The 25,516-nt window shown below is 45.8% G+C and overlaps 1 protein-coding gene across 1 annotated transcript in view; it reads left to right on the top strand.

Moving 5' to 3' along the window:
• LOC144509533 (adhesion G protein-coupled receptor B2-like) overlaps positions 1-25,516 on the top strand; it is a 962,811-nt gene that overhangs the window by 237,045 nt on the left and 700,250 nt on the right. Inside the window, exon 3 of the mRNA XM_078238437.1 lies at positions 11,849-11,932. Coding sequence (XP_078094563.1) covers positions 11,849-11,932 — 84 coding nt within the window. The remainder of the gene's footprint in view (positions 1-11,848; positions 11,933-25,516) is intronic.

Raw genomic sequence — 25,516 nt, 5'->3', positions numbered from 1 at the left:
CTTCTGGATAAGTTTGATATCAACCCAAGCCTGCCTCAACACAAAGACCTTACCATTCCACCTGCTACTTGCCTCCCATCACGCCAGCCTGTATGGCTAAGACCACCATGCCAAGGAATAATAGCAGAGGCCCTATGGCACCAGAAAAGGAACCACTCCACCATTAAAAACCACATCATCACAGATCCCACAGCCTGTTCACCTAGCTTTAACCTGTCATGCCAATATTGGGCGCTCCTCAAACATTTCCACATTCACCTAGGCCTTTATGCTGCAAATTGCCACAAGTGGGGTCATGCGGAGAACCTGGTCTGCAGCTGTGGTGCACTCCAGTCAATGACTTGCATCATTGAAGATTGATAAAATTCAGTGGAGGGCTCATAGACTTCCATTTAATCATTGTGGAACCGATTGCTTCGCTTGGTGATTACTGCATATGCTAAAAAAGAGAGTGAAGGTGTAATTCATTTACCCACACTGATCTGTGGCAACCTTCAGTATAGTGGTATGCTTTGTCTTGCACAAAATTGTACTTCAGAGGGACTGGAACTGCAGAAGAAGAAAGCTGAAGATTCCTCTGTACTCTCAGGGAATACAAGAAATAAATGCAGGAGTAGGCCACCAGGCCCATCAAGCCTGCTCCACCATTCAATGCAATCATGGCTGATCTATGCCGACCTTAACTCCTTTCTGTGCCATTTCCCCATAGCCCTGTATTCCTCAATCTATCACAATTATTAATTTCATCTCATTCATTCATTTTATCATCCTTCTTTCTTACTTCCAATTTTCCACTTCTCCATTCCAGCTCTACTTCCTCCACCCCTCCCCAAACCACCCCCCCCCCTCCCCCCACCCCAGCACTGGGGGCATGAAGGGCCCTAAAGAATGGGTGAGAGGATACAAGGTGGCACCAATGGTGCATGGCATTTTTTTGCAGGATGTGGGGGGGGGGGGGGGGGGGTGGTGGTGGACAAGGCATTCATGTGTTTAAATGGGACGAAGTTCCGCATTATCGAGTTGGGCCTTTTAAACGGCTCACTTCGGCATCCAGCATCCCCTGTGACTGCCTCCAAATTAATCCTGAGTTGACTGGCCTGACTCTAGCCTGCACCCACAACCTGCCCCCTGCTGAGCCCCACTCTCCCCCAGAATGAAGATTAGGGACAATTTCTCCTGAGGCAGATGCGTTAAGCCTGGCATTTTTCTGATTCCCACTACTTTCCTTGAGGATGAAAATTCAAGTCTTTATCTCCAATCTTTTGCTGTTGCTGCATATAAAACCTGAAATTCCATTCTTAACAGCATTGTGATGTACCTGCACTACATGGACAGCAGTGATTCAAGATGGCGGATTATCCAATATAATTATGGATAGGCAACAAATGCTGCCTTTGCCAGCAACAGTTCCATCCCATGTAATAATAAAACAATTATTTTAAGAAACTCTGAAAAATAGTTTTGCTGCTACTTTTGACTGCTGCTAGTATCATTGTATTATACAATGAACAACATGAGGTACATGCCTAAACTGACATAATATTGCATTGTTTTAGATTTTATCAGAAATAAATGCAATAGGTGAATAAACTGTTTGCTATATGATAAACTCTACATGCCCACAGATATTGACTTAATAATGAAGTTTCTCTGTTAATGTAACATTGATTTAGGGGTGTATTATTAATCAGGCATGTTAAAAAGATGGGCTGAGAGATAAGTGGGGAATTGAAGGATGTTGCTAAAAATACTTGATTAAGAGTTACAAATATAGTATTGACATAAACCCACTTAATCACAGAAAATGGTTTATCTTCAAGGACGAAGAATATTCTGGAAAAATCTGCGTTTTTAAAAGACACTTTCCCTTAAAGGTTAATGCAAGGACTCTGGCTGCTGCTGTTCCTAGAAAAGACAATATTTTACAAGAAAAGGTAATTAAGCAGTTTTAAAGAAGCTGGAAACCTCTTGACTCTGGTGGACTGTACACAAAAGGGTTACATAATGGTTTAGATTAGTAGGAAGGAGGACCTAGAGGCAATCAGCATCAGTTAGAAGAATGGTGGAAAGGAAGATCCACATGCAGTCAGCATCAATTTGGAGAGTGGTGGAAAGGAAGATCCGGAGGCAGTCAGCATCAGTTAGAGGAATAGAGGGAAAGAAGACCCTGAAGCAGTCAGCATTAGCTAGAAGAGCGATCTAGTCTATCTCCCCAGAACCTTCTGATAGAGATAAAAGTGTGACATCGCTTATCAGCCTTTTAGCTAAGGTCAAGCTTCAGATCAAGCCCAAGATGGGGTGCAATGCCTTATCTTGTCAGCTTCGATCTTGTTTGTCTTTCTTGAGAGGACCTTGAATTGATCCAATTGGATTTTGAATGTGGTTTTTGGAGCAAGCAAGAATTGGATTTGGGTTTGCCTGGTCCATTCTGAGCTTTACAACTATTTAAAAATCAAAGTGTGACACCACAGGAAAGCAAGCAAGTGGTTGGGTGGTGGCATTTATTTTTAAAACGTATCCTTTGGCTCAACTTTGTGGAGCAGAGAGAATTGTATCTTAAGTAGGCATTAATAGTCAGGAGCAGATAAAAGAGAAACGAGCCTTGGGGCCTTCGCTTACCTTTGGGGAGCAGTGGAAACCAGACCTCACCTATTTGGGAGCTGGCTGAGTTTCAAAAAAGATCAGATTGACACCACAAGAAAACTGTAAATTCATTGGTTGTTGAGAAACTGCTGTTAGTGAGTGTCTTTAAAAAGTTGAAAATGAGAAAACCATATTTTTTTTAAAGAAATAGGTACTTTGATTTAAGTAAGAAACACAAGCAAGAAGGAAGTAAAGTCAAGCCAAGTAAAATGAAGTAATATTGATAAACTAAAATGTAATGAAGTTAACCTAAATGAAGTAAAGTTTTGACATTGCAGTGCAGCTCGGTTGTGTCCAGTAGTATGTGTCACTGTCAGTGACCTAGACGATCTTATGTGCAGGAGGTGTCACCTCTTGCAGCAACTTAAACTTTTTGTTTCAGAGCTCCAGCAATAGCTGGAGACACTGTGCCACATCTGAGTGGCTGAGAGCTATGTGGATAGCACATTCAGATAGGTTGTTACACCACAGCTTAGGAGCATGGAGGCAGAAAGGGAATGGGTGTCTGTCCAAGAGAATGAATCAGGTAATGCGTTAGTCCCCTGGATCCCACTCGTTCATTGGATACAGGTGAGCGTGTTAGTTCCTAGGAGGAGTGGAATGAGAGCCATGCCTGTGGCATGGTGAGCAGCTCTACAATGGGTGGGATGGAAGAAGAAATGAAGAGCAGTAAGGATAGTGCTTTAGTTGTTTCTGTGACTGGACATGACTCCTGGATGGCATATTGTATAGTCATGATGTGGAGATACCGGCGTTGGACTGGGGTAAACACAGTAAGAGTTTTACCAACACCAGGTTAAAGTCCAACAGGTTTATTTGGTAGCAAATACCATTCGCTTTCGGAGCGCTGCTCCTTCGTCAGATGGAGTGGAAATCTGCTCTCAAACAGGGCACAGAGACACAAAATCAAGTTACAGAATACTGATCAGAATGCAAATCTCTACAGCCAACCAGTTCTTAACGATACAGACAATGAGTGGAGGAGGGAGCATTAAGCACAGGTTAAAAGAGATGTGTATTGTCTCCAGACAGGACAGGAGGCAAGCTGTGTGGGTTACTGATAGTGTGACATAAAGCCAACATCTCAGTTTAGGCCGTCCTCATGTGTGCGGAACTTGGCTATCAGTTTCTGCTCAGCGACTTTGCTCTGTCGTGTGTCGTGAAGGCCGCCTTGGAGAACGCTTACCCGATGATCAGAAGCCGAATGCCCGTGACCGCTGAAGTGCTCCCCCACAGGAAGAGAACAGTCTTGCCTGGTGATTGTCGAGCGGTGTTCATTCATCCATTGTCGTAGCGTCTGCATGGTTTCCCCAATGTACCATGCCTCGGGACATCCTTTCCTACAGCGTATCAGGTAGACAACATTGGCCGAGTTGCAAGGTGTGTATGTAAATACAAAGAGTATTATAGCTGATGAGCTGAGGATGCAGATAGCCACATGGCAGCATGAGATAATTACTATACCAGAAACTTGGTTTAAAGAGGGTTAAAATTGGCATCAGAGCATTCCTGCATCTAGAGTTTTCATGCAGGATAGAAAGAGGGATAAAAGCGGTGGGGGTGTAGCATTATTGGTTAAGATATCAATTACAGCTGTGAGGAGGGGTGATATACTGTATGAATCATCAAATGAAGCCATATGGGTTGAGCTCAGAAATAGAAAAGGGGCAGCCAAAGTGCTGGGAGTAGTAATGGACCCCAAATAGTGAAAAGGAGATAAAAAAGCAAACATGTAAGCGAATATCTGAGTGCAATACAATCGGGCAATAATAGTTGGGGACCTCAACTACCCTAATATCAACTGGCATACTAACAATGTAAAAGGCATGGGGGCACAACATTCTTAAACTGCATTCAAGGGCATGTAACAAGCCCAACAAAAGGAGACATAATAGATTTAGTATGAGGAAATGAAGCAGGGCAAGTGGATGATACTGCAGTGGGTGACCACTTTAGAGATAGTGACCATAAGACAGTTAGATTTAGCATCATATGGAATAGGGCAAAAGTACAATAAAACTTCTAGATTGTAGGAGGTCCAATTTTTTTGAAGCTGAGAAGTGATCTAGCAAAAGTGGACTGGATATAGCTACTTGAAGGAAAGTCATTGACAAATCAATGGGAGATTACATGACCATCATGCAGCCACAAATAAAAAATCCTGTTCTCCCGAATATAGAGCCTTTGATAATCCAGAAGCATTCAGGGTAAGATAAAGCAGAAAATGAAAGCTTATGCTAGTCACAAAAAATTAATACTGTGAGAAAACTAGAGGAGTATAGAAAGGACTTTAACAAAGAGGTTGTGCTGGAATCTTTGAATGGCATCAAGATAGATAAGTCGCCGGGTCCGGATGGGATGTACCCCAGGTTACTGTGGGAGGCGAGGGAAGAGATTGCAGAGCCTCTGGCGATGACCTTTGCGTCGCTGATGGAGACGGGAGAGGTGCCGGAGGATTGGAGGATTGCGGATGTGGTTCCTATTTTCAAGAAGGGGAATAGGGATAGCCCAGGAAATTACCGACCGGTGAGTCTAACCTCAGTGGTTGGTAAGCTGATGGAGAAGATCCTGAGGGACAGGATTTATGAGCATTTGGAGAGGTTTAGTATGCTCAAGAATATTCAGCATGGCTTTGTCAAAGGCAGATCGTACCTTACGAGCCTGGTGGAGTTCTTCGAAAATGTGACTAAACACATTGACGAAGGGAAAGCAGTAGATGTGGTTTATATGGATTTTAGCAAGGCGTTCGATAAGGTCCCCCATGCAAGGCTTCTGGAAAAAGTGAGAGGGCATGGGATCCAAGGGGCTGCTGCCCTGTGGATCCGGAACTGGCTTGCCCAAAGGAGGCAGAGAGTGTGTATAGATGGGTCTTTTTCTAAATGGAGGTCGGTCACCAGTGGTGTGCCCCAGGGATCTGTTCTGGGACCCTTGCTGTTTGTCATTTTCGGAAATGACCTGGATGAGGAAGTGGAGGGATGGGTTGGTAAGTTTGCTGACGACACGAAGGTTGGTGGGGTTGTGGATAGTCTGGAGGGATGTCAGAAGTTACAGAGGGACATGGATAGGATGCAAGACTGGGCGGAGAAGTGGCAGATGGACTTCAACCCAGATAAATGCATAGTGGTCCATTTTAGCAGGTCAAATGGGATGAAGGAGTACAATATAAAGGGAAAGACTCTTAGTACTGTGGAGGATCAGAAGGACCTTGGGGTCCGGGTCCACAGGACTCTAAAATCGGCCCTGCAGGTGGAGGAGGTGGTTAAGAAGGCGTATGGTGTGCTGGCCTTTATCAATCGAGGGATTGAGTTTAGGAGTCCGGGGACAATGATGCAGCTATATAAGACCCTCGTCAGACCCCACTTGGAGTACTGTGCTCAGTTCTGGTCACCTCACTATAGGAAGGATGTGGAAAAGATTGAAAGGGTACAGAGGCGATTTACAAGGATGTTGCCTGGATTGAGTGGCATGCCTTATGAGGATAGGCTGAGGGAGCTTGGTCTTTTCTCCTTGGAGAGACGTAGGATGAGAGGAGACCTAATAGAGGTATATAAGATGTTGAGAGGCATAGATCGGGTGGACTCTCAGAGACTTTTTCCCAGGGTGGAAATGGCTGCTACGAGAGGACACAGGTTTAAGGTGCTGGGGTGTAGGTACAGGGGAAATGTTAGGGGTAAGTTTTTCACACAGAGGGTGGTGGGCGAGTGGAATCGGCTGCCGTCAGTGATGGTGGAGGCAAACTCAATAGGGTCTTTTAAGAGACTCCTGGATGAGTACATGGGACTTAATAGGATGGAGGGTTATAGGTAGGCCTAAAAGGTAGGGATATGTTCGGCACAACTTGTGGGGCCGAAGGGCCTGTTTTGTGCTGTAGTTTTCTATGTTTTTCTATGTTTTCTATGTATAGGGTTGAAGTAAAAAAGGAAATTAGAAAAAGAGTGGATATGAAAAAAATATTGGCAGGTAAAATCAAGGAAAACCCAAAGTTGTATTACCAGTACAATAAGAGCTAGAGGATAACCAAGGAAAAGTTAGGGCCCATCAGAGATGTACAAGGTAACTTAAAGTTTGATTGCAGGCGATGTGGACAGGGCTCTTACTGAGTACTTTGTCTCTGTCTTCGCAAAGGAGAGGGATGGCATAGGTATTCTCGTTAAAGAGGAGGAGTGTGTAATATTAGGTAGAATAAGCATAATGAGAGAAGAAGTATTGGATGGACTGTCATCACTGCCATCCTTTAAATTAGATAAATCACCAGGGCCAGATGGGTTACATCCTAGGCTGTTAATGGAAGCCGGGTAAAATAGCGAATGCAATGAGGATTATTTTCTGATCCTCACTAGATATTTATAGGTGACGTATCAAAGGACTCAAGGCCTTCAAAGCTTGTACCATTATTTAAAAAGGATTTGAGGGATAGGACAATGATTATAGACCATTAAGTCTGACAGGATAAACTGTTACTTAGAAAGGAACAGATTAATCAGTGATAGGCTGCATTGTTTTATTTGGGGAAGATTGTGTCTTACTAATTTACTAGTTTTCAAGAAAGTAACAGGGAGGATTAATGAGGGGAGTGCAGTGGATGTTGGCTACATAGAATTGAATAAAGCATTTGATAAGGTCCAACATGGCAGACTAGTCAGAAAAGTAACAGCAGATGACATAAGAATGGACATGTAGTTAGTTGATAGTGAACAGGACAACTGTTGACTTCAGAATGATATCAATGGTTTTGGTGAATGTGCGGAAAAGTGGCAAATGGAACTCAATCCAGAAAAGTGTGAAGTAATGCATTTGGGGAGAACAAACAAAGTAAAGGAATATTGAAATAATGGGAGGATATTGAGAGAGGCAGAAGAAGTGAGAGAACTTGGAGTGCATGCCCACAGGTCCCTGAGGATGGCAGGACAGATGGCTAAGATGGTAAAGAAACTATGTTGAATGCTTTCATTTATTGGATGATGTATAAAATCCAAAAGCAGGGATGGAGAAAATACTGGTTCGGCCACAGCTGGAATTGTATGTAGAGTTTTTGTCATCACATTACAGAAAGGGTGTAATTGTTCTGGAGAGAATGCAGAGGAGACATACAAGAATATTGCCAGGATTTGAAAATTGCAGATCTAAGGAAACATTGGATAGGCGAGAGTTGTTCTCCTTAGAACAGAGGAAGATGGAGGGTGACTTTAAATGAGGTGTACAAGTTTATGAGGGATCGAGATAGAGTAGACAGGAAAGACCTGTTTCTACATAAGAACATAAGAACTAGGAGCAGGTCATCTGGCCCCTCAAGCCTGCTCCGCCATTCAATAAGAATATGGCTGATCTTTTCGTGGACTCAGCTCCACTTACCCACCCGCTCACCATTACCCTTAATCCTTTACTGTTCAAAAATGTATCTATCCTTGCCGTCGGACAGGCGTTTTTGCGGAGACAGATGGGAGTCTCGGATGGTGGTCTGTCACCCTGGTGCCGAGATCCGGGATGTCTCTGATCGCGTCCCAGATATCCTGAGGTGGGAGGGAGAGGAGCCAGAGGTCGTGGCACATATTGGTACCACTTACATAGGTAGAAAGACGGGAGGGGTCATGAAAAGAGAATATAGGGAGTTAGGTAGACAGTTGGGAAGAAGGAACGCAAAGGTAGTAATCTCAGTATTGCCGCCTGGGCCACGAGAAAGTGAGAGTAGGAATGGAGTGACGTGGAGGATGAATGCGTGGCTGAGGGACTGGAGCGGGGGGCAGGGATTCAGGTTCCTGGATCATTGGGACCTCTTTAGGGGAAAGTGTGGTCTGTACAAAAAAGACGGGTGGCACTTGAATCCCAGGGGGACCAATATCCTGGCAGGAAGGTTGGCTAAGGTTACTGGGGAGACTTTAAACTAGAAAGGTTGGGGGGATGAAATCGTGATGAGGTGACTGAGAGCGAGGAGGTTAGCCTGCAAATAGAGAGGGATTGTAGACAGTGTAAGAGGGAGAATAGACGGGTGATGGAGAAGGGGAGAGCTCAGACCAAAGGTTTGAGATGTGCCTATTTTAACGCCAGGAGTGTAGTGAATAAAATGGATGAGCTTAGAGTGTGGATCGATGCTTGGAAGTGTGATGTGGTGGCCATTACGGAGACTTGGGGACAGGGACAGGACTGGATACTTCAAGTGCCGGGTTTCAGATGTTTCAGAAAGGACAGAGAGGGAGGCAAAAGAGGGGGGGGGGAGTGGCACTGCTGATCAGGGATAGTGTCACAGCTGTAGAGAAGGTGGAAGCCGTGGAGGGATTGTCTACGGAGTCTCTGTGGGTGGAAGTTCGGAGCGGGAAGGGGTCGATAACTTTGCTGGGTGTTTTCTACAGGCCGCCCAATAGTAACAGGGATGTTGATGAGCAGATAGGGAAACAGATCCTGGAGAGATGTAGTAATCACTGTAAGAGTTTTAACAACACCAGGTTAAAATCCAACAGGTTTATTTGGTAACAAATACCATTAGCTTTCGGAGCGCTGCTCCTTCGTGTTCACCCCAGTCCAACGCCGGCATCTCCACGAAATGTAGTAATAACAGGGTTGTCATGATGGGAGACTTTAATTTCCCAAACATCGATTGGAATATCCCAAGGTAAAGGGTTTGAATGAGGAGGAGTTTGTTAGGTGTGTTCAGGAGGGTTTCCTGACACAGCATGTGGATAAGCCTACAAGAGGAGAGGCTGTACTCGATCTGGTACTGGCTAATGAGCCTGGACAGGTGTCAGATCTCTCAGTGGGGGAGCATCTTGGGGATAGTGATCATAACTTTATCTCCTTTACGCTAGCATTGGAAAGATATAGGATCAGGCAAGCTAGGAAAGTGTTTATTTGGAGTAAGGGGAAATATGAAGCCATCAGGCAGGAGATTAGAGGCGTAAATTGGAAGGAGGCATTCTCGAGGAAAAGTACTGAAGTAAGGTGGCAGATTTTCAAGGAATGTTTGTCTGGAGTTCTGCATGACAACGTTCCGATGAGACAGGGAGGTGTTGGTAGGTTACGGGAACCGTGGTGCACGAAAGCTGCGCTGAACCTAGTGAGAAAGAAAAGGAAAGGGTACAAAAGATTCAGAGAGCTAGGCGATGAGAGGGATCTAGATGAGTATACGGCTTGTAGGAAGGGACTTAAGAAAGAAATTAGGAGAGCCAGAAGGGGTCACAAGAAGGCCTTGGCAGGTAAGATTAAGGAGAACCCAAAGGCGTTCTATAAATATGTGAAGAGTAAAAGGATGAGATGTGAAGGAATAGGACCTATAAACGGTGAAGGTGAGAAAGTCTGTACAGAACCGGAAGAAATAGCAGAGGTGCTTAATGAATATTTTATCTCGGTATTCACGGTGGAAAAATACCTGGGTGGTTGTACTACAGGATTGAGGCGGACTGAAAAGATTGAGTATGTGGACATTAAGAAAGAGGATGTGTTGGAAATTTTGAATAGCATCAAGATAGATAAGTCGCCGGGACCGGATGGGATGTACCCCAGGTTACTGTGGGAGGTGAGGGAAGAGATTGCAGAGCCTCTGGCGATGATCTTTGCATCGTCGATGGAGATGGGAGAGGTTCCGGAGGATTGGAGGATTGCGGATGTGGTTCCTATATTCAAGAAAGGGAATAGGGATAGCCCAGGAAATTACCGACCGGTGAGTCTAACCTCAGTGGTTGGTAAGTTGATGGAGAAGATCCTGAGGGACAGGATTTATGAACATTTAGAGAAGTTTAGTATGCTCAAAAGTAGTCAGCACAGCTTTGTCAAAGGCAAATTGTGCCTTACGAGCCTGGTGGAGTTCTTTGAAAATGTGACTTTGAGTTCTCCTTTTAATTGTTTTCCTGATTTTCGATGCAGTTGAAACCTTCTCCCCACATGCTAACCTGCTGCTTTGCTTTCCATTAACCGTTATACTTTCCATAGTTTTAATCTTCCCTTCCCCCCAACTTGCTGGTGGAGAGGTCAATTCCAGATTTAAGGTGATTGGTGGAAGGATTAGAGGGGACATAACAAAAAGAAATCTTCACCCAGAGGAGGGTGGGTTTTTGAAATTCACTGCCTGGTTTGTTGGTGGAAGCAGAAACCCTCAACTCACGTAAAGAGGTGCCTGGATCTGCACCTGAAACGCTGTAACCTGCAAGGCTGCAGACCAGGTGCTGGAAGGTGGGATGAGAATGGATAGCTATTTTTTTCTTTTTTCTTTTTTGACCTGTGCAGACACAATGGGCTGAATGGCCACTTTCTGTTGCATAACTTTTCTATGGCACTATGGTGCAGCTAGCTGGGTAAATCATTTAAATATATGTTGTGACCTACACAGTCATGGAACTAGAAGCAGACAGTGCACTCCTCTCATCTCAGTCTTAACAGTGTATCAAAGTAAAGCAATGTAGAGGAAGTCTGTGTTGTGTTAAGAGAGCCAGGTTATGTAGAAAGATACATGCTCAAAGGAGAAATATGTATTAAAGGGGGTCCCACATTGAAAATGGCATGCTATAGAAAGGGATGTGCGGTAAAAAATATACTGTAAGAAGGAGAGCTATATTCTAAAGACAATCTGTTCTAACGAAATTTAAGTCAAGTACAAAACTCATGGGAGGGAGGTACAGAGTGAAGTAGGTTATGAAAGAACCATGTTATGGAAAATGGGGTTGATGTGTAATGAGATTAGTGGGCAGATCATTTTTCAGTTAAATTAGAGAAGTGGCTATTTGTTGATGAACGTTATATTCTGACCGTACAAACATAAAATTGATGGACTGGAGAAGACCTATTTTGACCCCCTCCCCCACCCAGCCTAGTCCCCCCCTAAACAATATAGTTCAAACAATTAGCCTAAACAAAGACCACCTTAACCCTTCATTACATTATGAATTTTAGTCATGTCATACCTAAATCAACTCTTGTCTTAAGTATAGAGTCCAAGCTTTTTAGGCTTCTCAAACTAACTAACATGATTTGAATTGCAATTGTTTCTTGTGGACCTCATCAGCACCCTTTCAAAAATACCACCTTTGAGGAGAGAAAATTGGACAGTACTCTGACTAAGGCTTAAAGTCTTGTTCGAGGATGAAATGGTATGCTCCATTTTATAGTGAATTGTCCTGCAAAATACATTTTAATTTACTAAAAATATTAAAAGCTCTTATTTTTGGATTTTAAGTCAGCATAGTTCAAAGGGTTAAATGGGTTTATCTTCTTTTTTCAGGAAGTGAAATTAAGAAACAACGGAAAATTAGAAGGCAGCATCCAAGATCAGCTGATGACTCTGGAACATTTATGGCACAAATTGGTAATTTTATTGAATTTACTGTGTTAGAATGTTATTAGTTCCAAAGCTGTAACTCAACCCTTAAGTTTTGTTGCCAAAATATGATTTTACAAAAGAAGCCATAGGTTGCCAGTTTCCTATCTGTAATTAAGATTGAGGACTTACTTTTGATGTAGGTTAAATTGTTGTTCTTTTCATGGTTGCAACACTCCCACATTTGCAAGAATTCATCTCTTTGTCAAGTTAAGAATTGGAGTCCAGAAACAAAAGGGAGGTGGTGACATAGTGGTATTGTCACTGGACTAGTATTCCAGAGATCCCGGGTAACGCTCAGGACCTGGGTTTGGATCCCACCATGGCAGATGGTGAAATTTAAGTTCAATAAAAATCTGGAATTAAAAGTCTAATGACGATCATGAAACCATTGGTGATTGTCATAAAAACCTATCTGGCTCACTAATGTCCTTAAGTAATGAAATCTGCCAATCCTTGCCTGGTCTGACCTACATGTGGTCGACTCTTAAATGCCCTCTCTAATGGCCCTAGCAAACTACACAGTTCAAGGGCAATTGGGGGGATGGGTGATAAATGTTGGCCTTGTCAGCAATGCCTACAGGCAATGAATGAACAAAAAAAACACTAATTGCTGAATCTCTGGGATCTCAAATTTTTTTGCAGCTCCATAACTTTTGTCTCCCTCTCAAATAAGATGAGGAATTTGGTGTTTGCTAATTCTTTTGATGTTTTAATAAACTGTAAAAATGTTGGGCCGTGATCTACTATTTATCCTAGGTGAATCTGAACACTATTCAGCCTGCCCTGTTTCTGCAATGTTTCCCGTTTCAGGAGCTGGGCCCTGCAGGAGCAGGCATTCTGTGGTGTGAAGTTCTCTGTGCCAAAGACCCCAAAGTTTCTGGAGGTAGCTGGCTGACCTGACGAGAATCTTAAATTTCTGTTCTCTTAACCCTGCATGGCTATGGCCTCTTTACAATGCAAGCAGCTCTGATACCCTTTCAAAACTTCTTTCCTATTCTTCCATGATTTTATGAGAGGTCCAATTGGCTTTTATTCTGCTGGCAACAGATGAGTATGCCTGGTGAAATCAGGGATGTCTGTAACCACTTAACACTGCGTTCCCTAAATCCTGCTCTTGTTATGTTAGTGGTCTTTTTTGGATTCTTCATCCTTGGAAAAGCATTTTGGAAATCTGCAGTTAAGACTACAACTAGCAATGTTGGGTCATGTCCGGATGTATGGCTACCATGATTTGGGGCCAATTCTTGCTTCTTTGCTCAATCAAAACAAGAAATAAAAATTACAACTGTTAGAAAATAATTAGGGACATGATTTTAAAAAGCATTGTACACTGGGAGGCTGTTTAATTTTCATTAGTTCCTGTGTGACATATCTGCTGAATTGCAAGGATGGTTATCAAAGTGTATCATAGTGTATCAGATGTGGCTCAGTTGATAGCACCTCTGAGTCACAAGATTATGGGTTCAAGTTCCAATCTTGGACCTGAACACAAAAATCACGGTTGATACGACAGTGAGTATTGAACGAGTGCTGCACTTTTTATTTATTTATTAGTCACAAGTAGGCTTACATTAACACTGCAATGAAGTCACTATGAAAGTCCCCTAGTCGCCACACTCTGTTCGGGTAAACCGAGGGAGAATTTAGCATAGCCAATACACTTAACCAACATGTCTTTCAGACTGTGGGAGGAAACCAGAGCATCCGGAAGAAACCCACTCAGATACGGGGAGAGCGTGCAGCCTCCGCAAATTCAGCGACCCAAGCCAGGAATCAAATCTGGGTTCTTGGTGCTGTGAGGCAACAGTGCTAACCACTGTGTGCCACCGTGCACTTTTAGTGGTTCCACCTTTTGGTTGAGACATTAAACTGCACCTGCCTGTTCTGGTAGATGTAAACAATCCAATGGCACTATTTTGAAGAAAAGTAGGGGAGTTCTCTCGTCTCCAGGTTAATATTTATCAACATAATAAAAATGGATTATCTAGTCATTACCGGATTACTATTTGTGTAAAATCAGTGCCAGATTTCCTGCATTATAACAGTTATTACCCTTCAAAAATACCCAATTGGCTGTAAAGTGCTTTGAGACGTCAGATCGTCGTGAAAAGTATTATATAAATGCAAATCGGTCCTTTTTAGTATATGGATGAATTGGCATTTCATTGTTAAGATGCTTATCTTCATTAGGTACAAGAAATTAGGAAAACTTTACTGAACAATTGTTGAGAAATTGAATAGTGAAGTGCATCTTCCTCTGTTAGTCTTTGGCTGAGTGTTCACCATTTAAAGTTCTAGCTAAGTCTACTTGTGATTAATTATCTTTTGGGTTCATATATCAGGGTTGTTTTTGAAGTTATCTGAAGCATTTTTCATACTTAAGAAAATCACTTGTTTTAGATTTTTAAGGTAATAGTTAACTTTTCAACTTTTAAATTAGTATGTCAGTGTTTCATGGCAAATGGCAGCTTTTTCAGTGGGATAGAAAACTGTTAACATAAACCAGTCAGATCAATGCAAAGCAGTACAGCCACATGCAATCATCAGCTGGAATGATAACTTTAAGCAAATAAAACATTTTTATTTTGGCTGACTACAAAGACTTGAGGCAGAAAAGTTTAGGATGAGTTGAGAATCACAGTGACAGGTGTAAAGCAATTTGTTAATAAAATATAAGTTACGAAATGCTTAAGACTAATTTTCAAAGGGCATGCATAGTATTGTCTTATATGAAGACTTATTTTCTAAAGGACCTGTTACAACTGCTTTTTGAGATAAGGGAAATGCTCTCAGTGATTAATGGATAAATGGTTTTAATGAACTTTTCTGTCACCGCACAGTAGGGACACAGTTAGAGTTTCCTTTATTTAGTATTTTGCTATAAATCATAGATTCAAAGAACAGTTACAGCACTGAATAAGCCCATTCAGCCCATTGTGCCTCTTCTGTTTATCTGAAGGAGCAGTTCAAATGGTGCCACTCCCCCTCCTTCTTCCTGTAGTCCTACATATCCTTTTTTTTCAGATAATAATCCAATTCCCGCTTGAAAGTTTTAATTGAACCTGCCTCCACCACATTCTCAGTGCATTTCAGATCCTAACCACTCACCTTGTAAGAAAACTTTTCCTCATGTCACCCTTGCTTCTTTTGCCAATTACCTTAAACTTGTGCCTTCTGCTTCTTGATCCTTCCATCAATGTGGACAGTTTTCCCTATCTACTGGTGGCATAGTGGACAGTGAAGAAAGCTATCTCGGATTGCAATGGGATCTTGATCAATTGGACCAGTGGGCTGACGAATGGCAGATGGAGTTTAATTTAGATAAATGCGAGGTGATGCATTTTGGTAGTTTGAACCAGGGCAGGACTTACTCAGTTAATGGTAGGACATTGGGGAGAGTTACAGAACAAAGAGATCTAGGGGTACAAGTTCATAGCTCCTTGAAAGTGGAGTCACAAGTGTACACAGTGGTGAAAAAGGCATTCAGCATACTTGGTTTCATTGGTCAGAACATTGAATACAGGAGTTGGGACGTCTTGTTGAAGTTGTACAAGACATTGGTAAGGTCGCACTTGGAATACTGTGTAAGTTCTGGTCACCCTGATATAGAAAGGATATTATTAAACTAGAAAGAGTGCAGAAAAGATTTACTGGGATGCTACTGGGACTTGATGGTTTGAGTTATAAGGAGAGGCTGGATAGACTGGGACTTTTTCCTCTGGAGCGTAGGAGGCTGAGGGGTGATCTTATAGAGGTCTATAAAATAATGAGGGGCATAGATCAGCTAGATAGTCAATATCTTTTCCCAAAGGTAGGGGAGTCTAAAACTAGAGGGCATAGGTTTAAGGTGAGAGGGGAGAGATACAAAAGTGTCCAGAGGGGCAATATTTTCACACAGAGGGTGGTGAGTGTCTGGAACAAGCTGTCAAAGGTAGTAGTAGAGGCAGGTACAATTTTGTCTTTTAAAAAGCATTTAGACAGTTACATGGGTAAGATGGATATGGGCCAAATGCGGGCAATTCGGACTAGCCTCTGGGTTAAAAAAAAAGGGTGGCATGGACAAGTTGGGCCGGAGAGCCTGTTTCCATGCTGTAAACCTCTATGACTCTACTCTGTCAAGACTCCTCATGATTTTGAATACCTTTATCAAATTTCTTCTCAATGTGCTCTTCACAGAATTCATAGAATCCTACAGTGCAGGAGGAGACCATTCGGCCCATCAAGTCTGCACCGACAACAATCCCACCCAGGCCCTATCCCCATAACCCTACATATTTACCCCACTAATCACCCTAGCCTTCTTCTCCGAGAAAAACAGTCCAACATCTCCAATGTATCTATGTAACTGAAGTTCCTCATCCCTGGAACCATTCTTGTGAAGCTTTTCTGCAGACTCTCTAATGCCTGCAGAAATTATAGAATTCCTACAGTGTAGAAGGAGGTCATTTGGCCTATCGAATCTGCACTGAGGATCCTGCCTAGCCCCTTTCCATAACTCCACGTATTTATCCTGCTAATCCTGCTAACCTACACATCTTGGGACACTAAGGTGCAATTTACCATGGCCAATCCACCTAACCTGCACATCTTTAGATTGTGGGAGGAAACTGGAGCACCTAGAGGAAACCCACGTACACAGGTGTTAGAATGTAACCGGTGGCAACTTTGTATTGGATGTAATGTGACCAATGGTAACAAGCTGTAAGGGTCAGCTGACCCAGTAAACCATGGAACCAATTACTGAATGATGTACCAGCTGACTCTATCTAGGATTGCAACGGGATCTTGATCAATTGGGCCAGTGGGCTGATGAATGGCAGATGGAGTTTAATTTAGATAAATGCAAAGTGATGCATTTTGGTCGATCGAACCAGGGCAAGACTTACTCAGTTAATGGTAGGTCATTGGGGAGAGTTACAGAACAAAGAGATCTAGGGGTACAGGTTCATAGTTCCACGAAAGTGGAGTCACAGGTGGACAGAATGGTGAAGAAGGCATTCAGCATGCTTGGTTTCATAGGTCAGACCATTGAATACAGGAGTTGGGACGTCTTGTTGAAGTTATACAAGACGTTGGTAAGGCCACACTTGGAATACTGTGTACAATTCTGGTCATCCTATTATAGAAAGGATATTATTAAACTAGAAAGAGTGCAGAAAAGATCCACTAGGATGCTACCGGGATTTGATGGTTTGAGTTATAAAGAGAGACTGGATAGACTGGGACTTTTTTCTCTGGAGCGTAGGAGGCTGAGGGGTGATCTTATAGAGGTCTATAAAATAATGAGGGGCATAGATCAGCTAGATAGTCAATATCTTTTCCCAAAGGTAGGGGAGTCTAAAACTAGAGGGCATAGGTTTAAGGTGAGAGGGGAGAGATATAAAAGGGTCCAAAGGGGCAATTTTTTTCCACAGAGGGTGGTGAGTGTCTGGAACAAGCTGCCAGAGATAGTGGTAGAGGCGGGTACAATTCTGTCTTTTGAAAAGCGTTTAGACAGTTACATGGGTAAGATGGGTATAGAGGGATATCGGCCAAATGCGGGTAATTGGGACTAGCTTAGGGGTTTATAAAGGGGCAGCATGGATAAGTTGGGCCGAAGGGCCTGTTTCCATGCTGTAAATCTCTATGACTCTATGACTATGACTCACGATAAATAAGAATCTGTTTGGAATTGTGGGGAGCTTGGAGTAATGACGTTTCTTTATTAAACCCTTTCTTTGATTTATAAATTGGAATAAGCTTTGTTATATTTTCATTATCTGCATTTGAAGAGTTCCTGGAGAACGTGCAAACTCCACACAGGCACCCAAGACTGGAATCGAACCCGGGTCCCTGGCAATGTGAGGCAGCAGTGCTAACCATTGTGCCACTGTACTGCCCTAGATTTTAATAAGATCTTAGGCCACACCATTCAGGTTCACAGCCCTTCCTACCTGCAGGATCTTCTGGTACTGCCAAAGTCGACCCTGTCAAGGATTCCCCGGTGGTGGGATAGCTAAGCCATGTAAAACGCTGTAGACTTCAACGGGACCAGGGGATCCCAATAATGGTCAATGGTGAGCCACATCCTCAGCAGAAAGACCTGCTGTGGGAGGACTGGAAAGTTCTGGAGTCAGAAATTTAGATGCTACTGTTGCCTGGTCGCCACCAACATTTAAATGCCCTCATTTCCAGACCAAGTGCTATGCCTGTGGGAAAGTCAGTCATGTCCAGATGGCATGCAGAAGGAGACAGTAAAGCACCAGGCAACAACCATGCACTGGATCAAGTACGTGGCAGATCTAAAGCTTGTTCTGGCGCTTGGGGATCCTTGAATGTGCCTATAATAGATTTGTGTTCAGAAATTGATGTTATGAAGCAGAAAGATCAAAAATTGTACTCAGCCAGAGAACAATAAAAACAGCACATAGAAGATGAGAGTAATAAGGCTGAAGCTTTTATTCAGGCACCCACAGTAGAAATAAAAGTCCAAAGATGTGCAGGTTAGGTGCATTGGCCATGCTAAATTGCCCCTTTGTATCCCAGGGATTAGCAGGGTAAATATGTGTGGTTATGGGGATAGGGCCTGGGTGGGATTGTTGTCGGTGCAGACTCAATAGGCCAAATGACCTCCTTCTGCTCTGTAGGGATTCTATGATGATTCTATGAAAAGTTGGAGATTCACAACTTAACTTTCATTGTTGATACAGCTGCAATCATGTCTGTTATCTCAGAAGGAAAATACAAGAAGTCTCTAATGTGCTTTCCTTTTACTCAAAACTGGTGTGAAACTGATTAATTATTCCAATAACAGTATTCCAGTTAGTGTTCTAACAAGTTAGAACTGCTATGCCACCAGGTCCTTCTATGCTACCAGCGGTGACCTCTGCGGCATTTTGCAGTCCTCTGCACACAAGTGCGTCTGTGAGGTGATGGATGCCCTAAACGCCAGGGCAGGCCACGACTTCGACATGGCCAGGGCCCAACAGGATACCCGAATTACAGGCTTCATTATCAGTGCCAGGATGAGCTATGTATAGGGGGCTATAGAAGGAACTAGCGTCGCTCTTTGGGCCCTGTTGAATCAGGGAGCCCTTTATCAATCGGTAGGTGTTCCACTCCCTGAATATCCAGTTAGTCTGTAACCAGCGGATGAATATCATGCAAGTGTATGCATAGCACCCAAGGAGCGTGCCCAACAGCTGCATCTTGCTTGGCTGGAAGGATCACTCCCGGCTGCTGGGTTGCCTCATGGGGATAAGGGTTACCCACTGTGGCTGATGATGCCAGGTGGAGACGTGCTACAAACAGGCCCTTGCTGCCACCCGGACCATCATCAATCAGTGCATTGGGCTATGCAGGGCACTCCAGTACAACCCCCTGAGTGTCTCCCACATTGTAGTGGTCTGCTGTGTGCTCCACAACCTGTGCAGCAGCGGGGCAACAACCTGGAGAAGGAGGAGGAGGAGGACCAGGCGCACTCCCCTGAGGAGGATGTAGCGGATGAGGCAGTTGCAAAAGTACGGCAAGGCAGGGCAGGACAGCAAGGGAGTCCCTCATCACTGCCAGGTTCTCCCACTAGGAGTTTTGAGGTTCAACAGCTCCAACCACTATCCCCCTGAGGTCCTTCAACACCCCCACCCCCACAACCACCACCTCCACACTTTGTCCACACTCCTGACCAAGTTTCCCATTTAAATCACACTAGGGTGAGGGGCCTGGGTTGGCCTTGTTAGCAGTCTTTGTGTCTAAGCAGGAGGGTGATGACGACTTGCTATGCGGCATACAAACTGGTGCCCGACCCCATATCTGAGTGAGGGTTGGTTGCATGTGGTCCAATGTCCTGGGGTGGGGGGCTGATGCTCAGAGGCAGTCTTAGCGTCCGGTGGGTGATGAGTAAGTAATGGTAGGCTGCCTGTCACTATGGGCCTACAGGACCCCACACTGCGGGGACCGCTTGGGGGTCTGGCGGGGAGTGGGGCAGAGGAGCTCAGATTACTGAGTCCCGCATCAGCGGCAGGGGTCAGTGACCCCATAATCCTAATGGCGTTTTGGTTAAGGACTTGTGGTACCTTGGCACTTGAGCTTGATGCTTGACCGGATCCGGTGGGAGGCTTTGCTGGTGCACAGTTTGTCGGCCAAAGGGCCTCCCTCCCGCCGAACAATGCTCTGAGCCTCAATGGCTACAGTTGCGGTATGGAAATCCCTGTGGGAGGCAAATCAGAGACTAAGGAGTCACAGCTGTGGGGTGCAAGAACATTTACTAGAGATTATTTACAGTCCCTACCCCTAACTATGGTGTTTGTCTTCAACCATGCCCTCTTGGTGACCCTGCAACTTCTTAATCTTTCGTTGTCTACTGCTACATCTAGGTTACCTCCCAGGATGCACATCAGATGTGGAGGTGGTCAGCCGTATTCCGCACCCTATGGCAGGTGTCCCCTGGAGGGCCAAGACCTGGAGAGCCCCAGCCGACTTTCTGTTGTCATGGATATAGATATGCCACGCTGTTCGGCCTGGTGCCTATGAGATGCACTGGTGTCAGGAAGGGGGAGATTCGGAAAGGCTGGGGACAGCTAGGGTCTCCCAGGTGGAAGGCCCCAGCTTGGGATCCAGCTTTTCCTCCTCCATCGGGGTGGCCATGGGCCCCCTGGGCCACTCCATGGGATAGAGGGGAACTGGGACTGAGCTCCAGAAGCTCCTGCGCCACCTGACTCGATGTGGAGATGCCAGCGTTGGACTGGGGTAAACACAGTAAGAAGTCTCACAACACCAGGTTAAAGTCCAACAGGTTTATTTGATGGGGGCATTCCAGTGGCTTTTGCTACCAAATAAACCTGTTGGACTTTAACCTGATGTTGTGAGACTTCCACCTGACTCTCCCAGTCCTGGAGGCCCAACATTGCCTGCAACATGGTGTGCAAGTCTCAGCGATAGCCCTCTGAGCCTGGATCAAGCTCTGGAACCCCTCAGCAATAGCCCGCTGTGACTGGGCCAAGCTCTCAGACCCCTTCACATTTGCCTGCTGTGACTGGGCCACATTATCCAAGGCCACAGCCATGGCTCCCTGTGTCTCCAGCATGCTCCCGAGGCCCGCACCATTGTCCTGTGAGACTTGGCTATGCTCCCAAGCCCCTTGCCTTGATCCTGTGAGGCTCAGCCATGCCTTAGACCCTGCCACCCATGGCTACCACTTTGAGTACATTGTCTGTATCGTTAAGAACTGGTTGGCTGTAGAGATTCGCATTCTAATCAGTATTCTGTAACTTGATTTTGTGTCTCTGTGCCCTGTTTCAGAGCAGATTTCAACTCCATCTGACGAAGGAGCAGCGCTCCGAAAGCTAATGGTATTTGCTACCAAATAAACCTGTTGGACTTTAAGCTGGTGTTGTTAAAACTCTTACTGTGTTGACCCCAGTCCAACGCTGGCATCGCCACATCATGACTACCATTTTCTCCACCAGCCTTCCACTGCAGCCGCCACCCTTGCAGTGTTGGCCTGGATGCCACGCAATACCGGCACTATCTCTTGCACCTGAAGGCTGTGGGACTCCTCCAGGCAGCCTCGCAAGTTCAGTAATGTTGCTCACTCCCGCTTCTGCAGTCCTGGCTCTGCATCTTCAATTTCAGCAGCTTCTGAATGATCCCAGCGGCATAGCACCTGGCTAGGGGCCAGCTGTCTACTTGGCTCCGGCAGATCTCCAGCTGCCCAAGCCCTCTAATGTCCCACCTCCACCTGATCCGCATCTACGGCTGCATTGTGCACATCAGAAAGCATTCCAGAAGCCTCACCACTAACATGTCCCACAGTGGTGACTGTATCTGCACTGATGGATGGTGCAGGTTGACTGGTAGGTACTTTCCTCGGAGCTATCCTCAGAACCTTCCTCTGAGATGTCGACGAGAGTCGCAGTGGGGGCGGAAGAGGGGATGCCGACTCCTGATTGCTGAGGACTCAACTGGGTCATCCCCTGCAAAAGAAGGCATGTGGTTCAATGCAAGTGAGGGACAAGTATCTGGGCAGCTTGCAACTTACTTGGGAAAAGTCATATAAATGAAGGTTTCATTGCTCCTCACTTCTGTGGCACGGCTCGACAGCTCCATGGCACACTCCTCAAAGGGAGTCAGGAGACGCAGCTTGGGGACCCCACCTTCTGTTTTCTCATGATCCTTTGTGTTATGGGCCATCTTATCCTGTGGGGTCATCATGGGGGATTGAAAGCAGGGTGTCGGGGGTTGTTGTAAATCAAGTGGCATATGTCGGCACCATGCCTCGGCAGGCAGGGGTTTGACAGTGGGTGCCACAGGAGTTGGAGGAAGGTTCTAGGAGGTCAGATGCTGGAAGGCTGCAGCATGTCAGGAAGTGGATGATGGAGGCATTCCAGGCACGACGGACAGGACTGATGCCAGGATGGGATGGACACTCACCCCTGCTGCCCGAACGAGGTTGTTTATTTTCTTTCTGCACTCGTTGTCCATGTCAGTGCCTGGGCACTGATTGCTGCTGCCACCGCTTCCTAGGCCACATTGGGTCGTCGGCTGTCTTGGAGGAACAAGGTGGCCCTCCTCTCCACCACAACGTCCCGCAGACGTCTGAGCTCTTCCTCTGCGAAGCATGGGGTTGCTTTGCTTGATGCCATTTTCCTTGTGTGTTTGATGACGGCTGCAGCGGGAGTGTTTAAATGCAACTTAAAATAAGGTAAAAGTTTATTTATTAGTCACGAGTAAGGCTTACATTAACACTGCAATGAAGTTACTGTGAAATTCCCCTGATTGCCACAGTCCGGTGCCTGTTCGGGGTCAATGCACCGAACCAACATGCCTTTTGGACTGTGGGAGGAAACCCACACAGACACAGAGAGAACATGCAAACCACACAGACAGTGACCTAAGCCGGGAATCGAACCTGGGTTCCTGAGAAGCAGCAGTGCAGTTCTAACCACTGTGCTACCGTGTTGCTTGACTGGGCACAACTGCAGCCACCTCAGCTGAGTCATGTGACTGGAGCCTTCATGACGGTGTGATTTGCATGGGGGCACTTTCATTGCACTAAGTGTTGAAAGATTGTGATGCCGAGTACACCTAAGAGACCTCCATGATTCATCTTGATTTACTCACAGTTATGACATTTAAATCCCACCCTATTGGGGCAATTCTCCCAGCTTGCTGCACTGCTTTTGTAGCACAACAGGCCGGGAGACTCAAGCAGGGGCTGTTTCAGGGGCTCAACTGCTGGGCGCCACAGTCTCCGCAAGTCTCCGAGCGCCATTTCTCTGGCACCGTCAGCTCCATGCCAGAAATCGTCGCAGAGCTGCATAATTTATTTAAATCACCCGTTCAATCTATTTAACATATGATTAGCAGGCCCGGGACCCAAGTCTCCAGGCCCACTACCATCTCCCCCTCCACCAGGAGTGGTTCACTCCAGCAGGATTTACTACAGCTCCCCTGCTGAAGTGAAGGGGAGGCCACTGAAGTCCCCCAGAGGGTCGGGGTCGGTGGGAGGGTGTCCCCTGGGCATTTACACCTTGGTAGTGTCAGACTGGCACTGCCCAAGGGGCAAAGTGCCAATGCTCAGGGGGCATCTTGGCACTGCCCACTGGGCATTGGGCAGTGCCAAGGGGGTGGGGCTTAATGGAGGTCCAATGTGAGGGGCTTCTGAGGGGGGGAGATCAGTGGGTTTGGGAGCGTCCCATTGCCACACTGCAGTTGGGTTTGGGTGACAGAGGGAGGAGGCTGCAATCGGGGCTGGCCATTGTGGGAGGAGTTGGAACTGCAGGTTGGTGCTTGGGGGATCGGGAGATAGGGGCTGCTGGGGGTGGGAGGGAGATCGAGGCAGGCCAAGGGCAGGAGGGGGACCGAGTCTGGCCAGATATATTCGGGGAGTCAGTGATCGGGCCATGGGAGGCTCGGGGGCAGCAGATTACAGGGGTCACGGGGCTGGCCAGCAATGGAGCTGGCCAGCAATCAGGAGGCTCGCAGTCCTCGGTGCTGACAGATCAGCGTATGCGCAGTGGCCCATTCAGCGTTATGTTGTTGGCCTCTCCGGTGGGAATAGGCCCAGTCCACTGATTTTCAGCGTGATTCACGTTAGTGCACTCTGCGGTGCACAGGGTGTGGGAAATTCATTTTGAAACTCCCGCTGGAAAAAACAGTGGGGATTTACTCCAGTTTTTACGAAATTCGGAAAGCGTGTCCTTGGGTGACTGTGTGGAGTTTGCATGTTCTCCCCATATCTGAATGGGTTTCCTCCCAAAGTCCAAAGATGTGCAGGTTCGGTGGATTGGTCATGTTAAATTGCTCATTAGTGTCCAAAAGGTGTGTAGATTAGCTGGAATAGACATGGTCAATGCGTAATGTTATGGATAGAGTGTGGGGGTAGGGAGTTGGGGGGGCGGGGTTGGGGGCTCTTTCAGAGACTCAGTCCAGACTCGATGAGCCGAATGGCCTCCTTCTGCACTGCAGGTATTCTATGATTCTATGATTAGCATGTCATTAGTGAGCACTTTCTCCGCGACTTCCCCCCTCACTGGATACTCAACGGGCACAGTGTGATGTCACACTGGTGCCATTTACAACAACTCTACATAAGCGTGAAGCTGGCGCCTTTATCTCCGAAGGGGAGTTTGGAGATGAACGCTTAGGCAGCCAGCACGCTCTGCTGTGTGCACTGCTCAGGGGAAACCGGAGAGGGCTCTGGGGGACACGGATAATTTAACTTGGGGCCGGGGATGGGGGTTCATGAAATTATGATTCGGAGAAGGGTCGGGAGGAGTCACTTGCAGGCCTTACCTGCCCTTCATGTTGTGGCGCCCCTTGCTCTAAAGAGGTTGTAAAGTCTGGTATGCAGGCAGCTTTTCCCGTGTGCTCCGTCCTGGGGTCCTTGTTCATATTGCAGCTGAGAGAGAGCCCTTCCTTAGTGGGGGCTGGCAAGAGGGTGGAAGGGCTTGAAAGCAAAAGACTCGGCCCTGGGGGGTGACTGTGAGTCACCTGGGGTCCCATGACAGGCTGGGCTGTAAGGGCAGATTGGGGATTTGGTAATGGGTTGCATCTCCCCTCATGCGGCTAGAAGGGCCTCACACTTGGGGGAAGATGACTACAGTGTTATTGGAACCCACATTCAGGCACCGGTTTAAGGACAAAGGGAAGAAGCTGCCCAGAAAGCCAAAACCAATTGTCAGGGTACTTACATGTAACGGTATATCTCAATGGGTCATGGAAGGCTGCTCAGCTCTGGACGTCTTGTGACCTGGGAGAAATAGGGTGCCCTCTAGGAATGCACTGGTCATGCTCATTGCTGGCCTTGCACGATTCAGCTGTGCCTTGTCTACCACAAGAGGAGACACTTGGTTGAACAGGCACCCTGGCCTCACTTTACCAGTGGTTATGCCAATAAAGGTTATGCAGTCAAGCAGCACAACCATTGAGTGGAGGTTACCTTTTAACCCTTTGTAAGTATATGTCCCAAGCATTGAGATGACATTTCCAGAAAAGCTGCAACATCACACAGATAACACTGATGTGAACCCCTATGCAAGGTGTGATGGCGGTGCCTATCATCACCACCCAAATCGAGGTCATGACAGTGTA

The sequence above is a fragment of the Mustelus asterias genome, chromosome 21 (genome assembly GCF_964213995.1).
Source record: "Mustelus asterias chromosome 21, sMusAst1.hap1.1, whole genome shotgun sequence".
NCBI lineage: Eukaryota > Metazoa > Chordata > Chondrichthyes > Carcharhiniformes > Triakidae > Mustelus > Mustelus asterias.
This window is presented reverse-complemented; position numbering and strand designations above follow the sequence as displayed.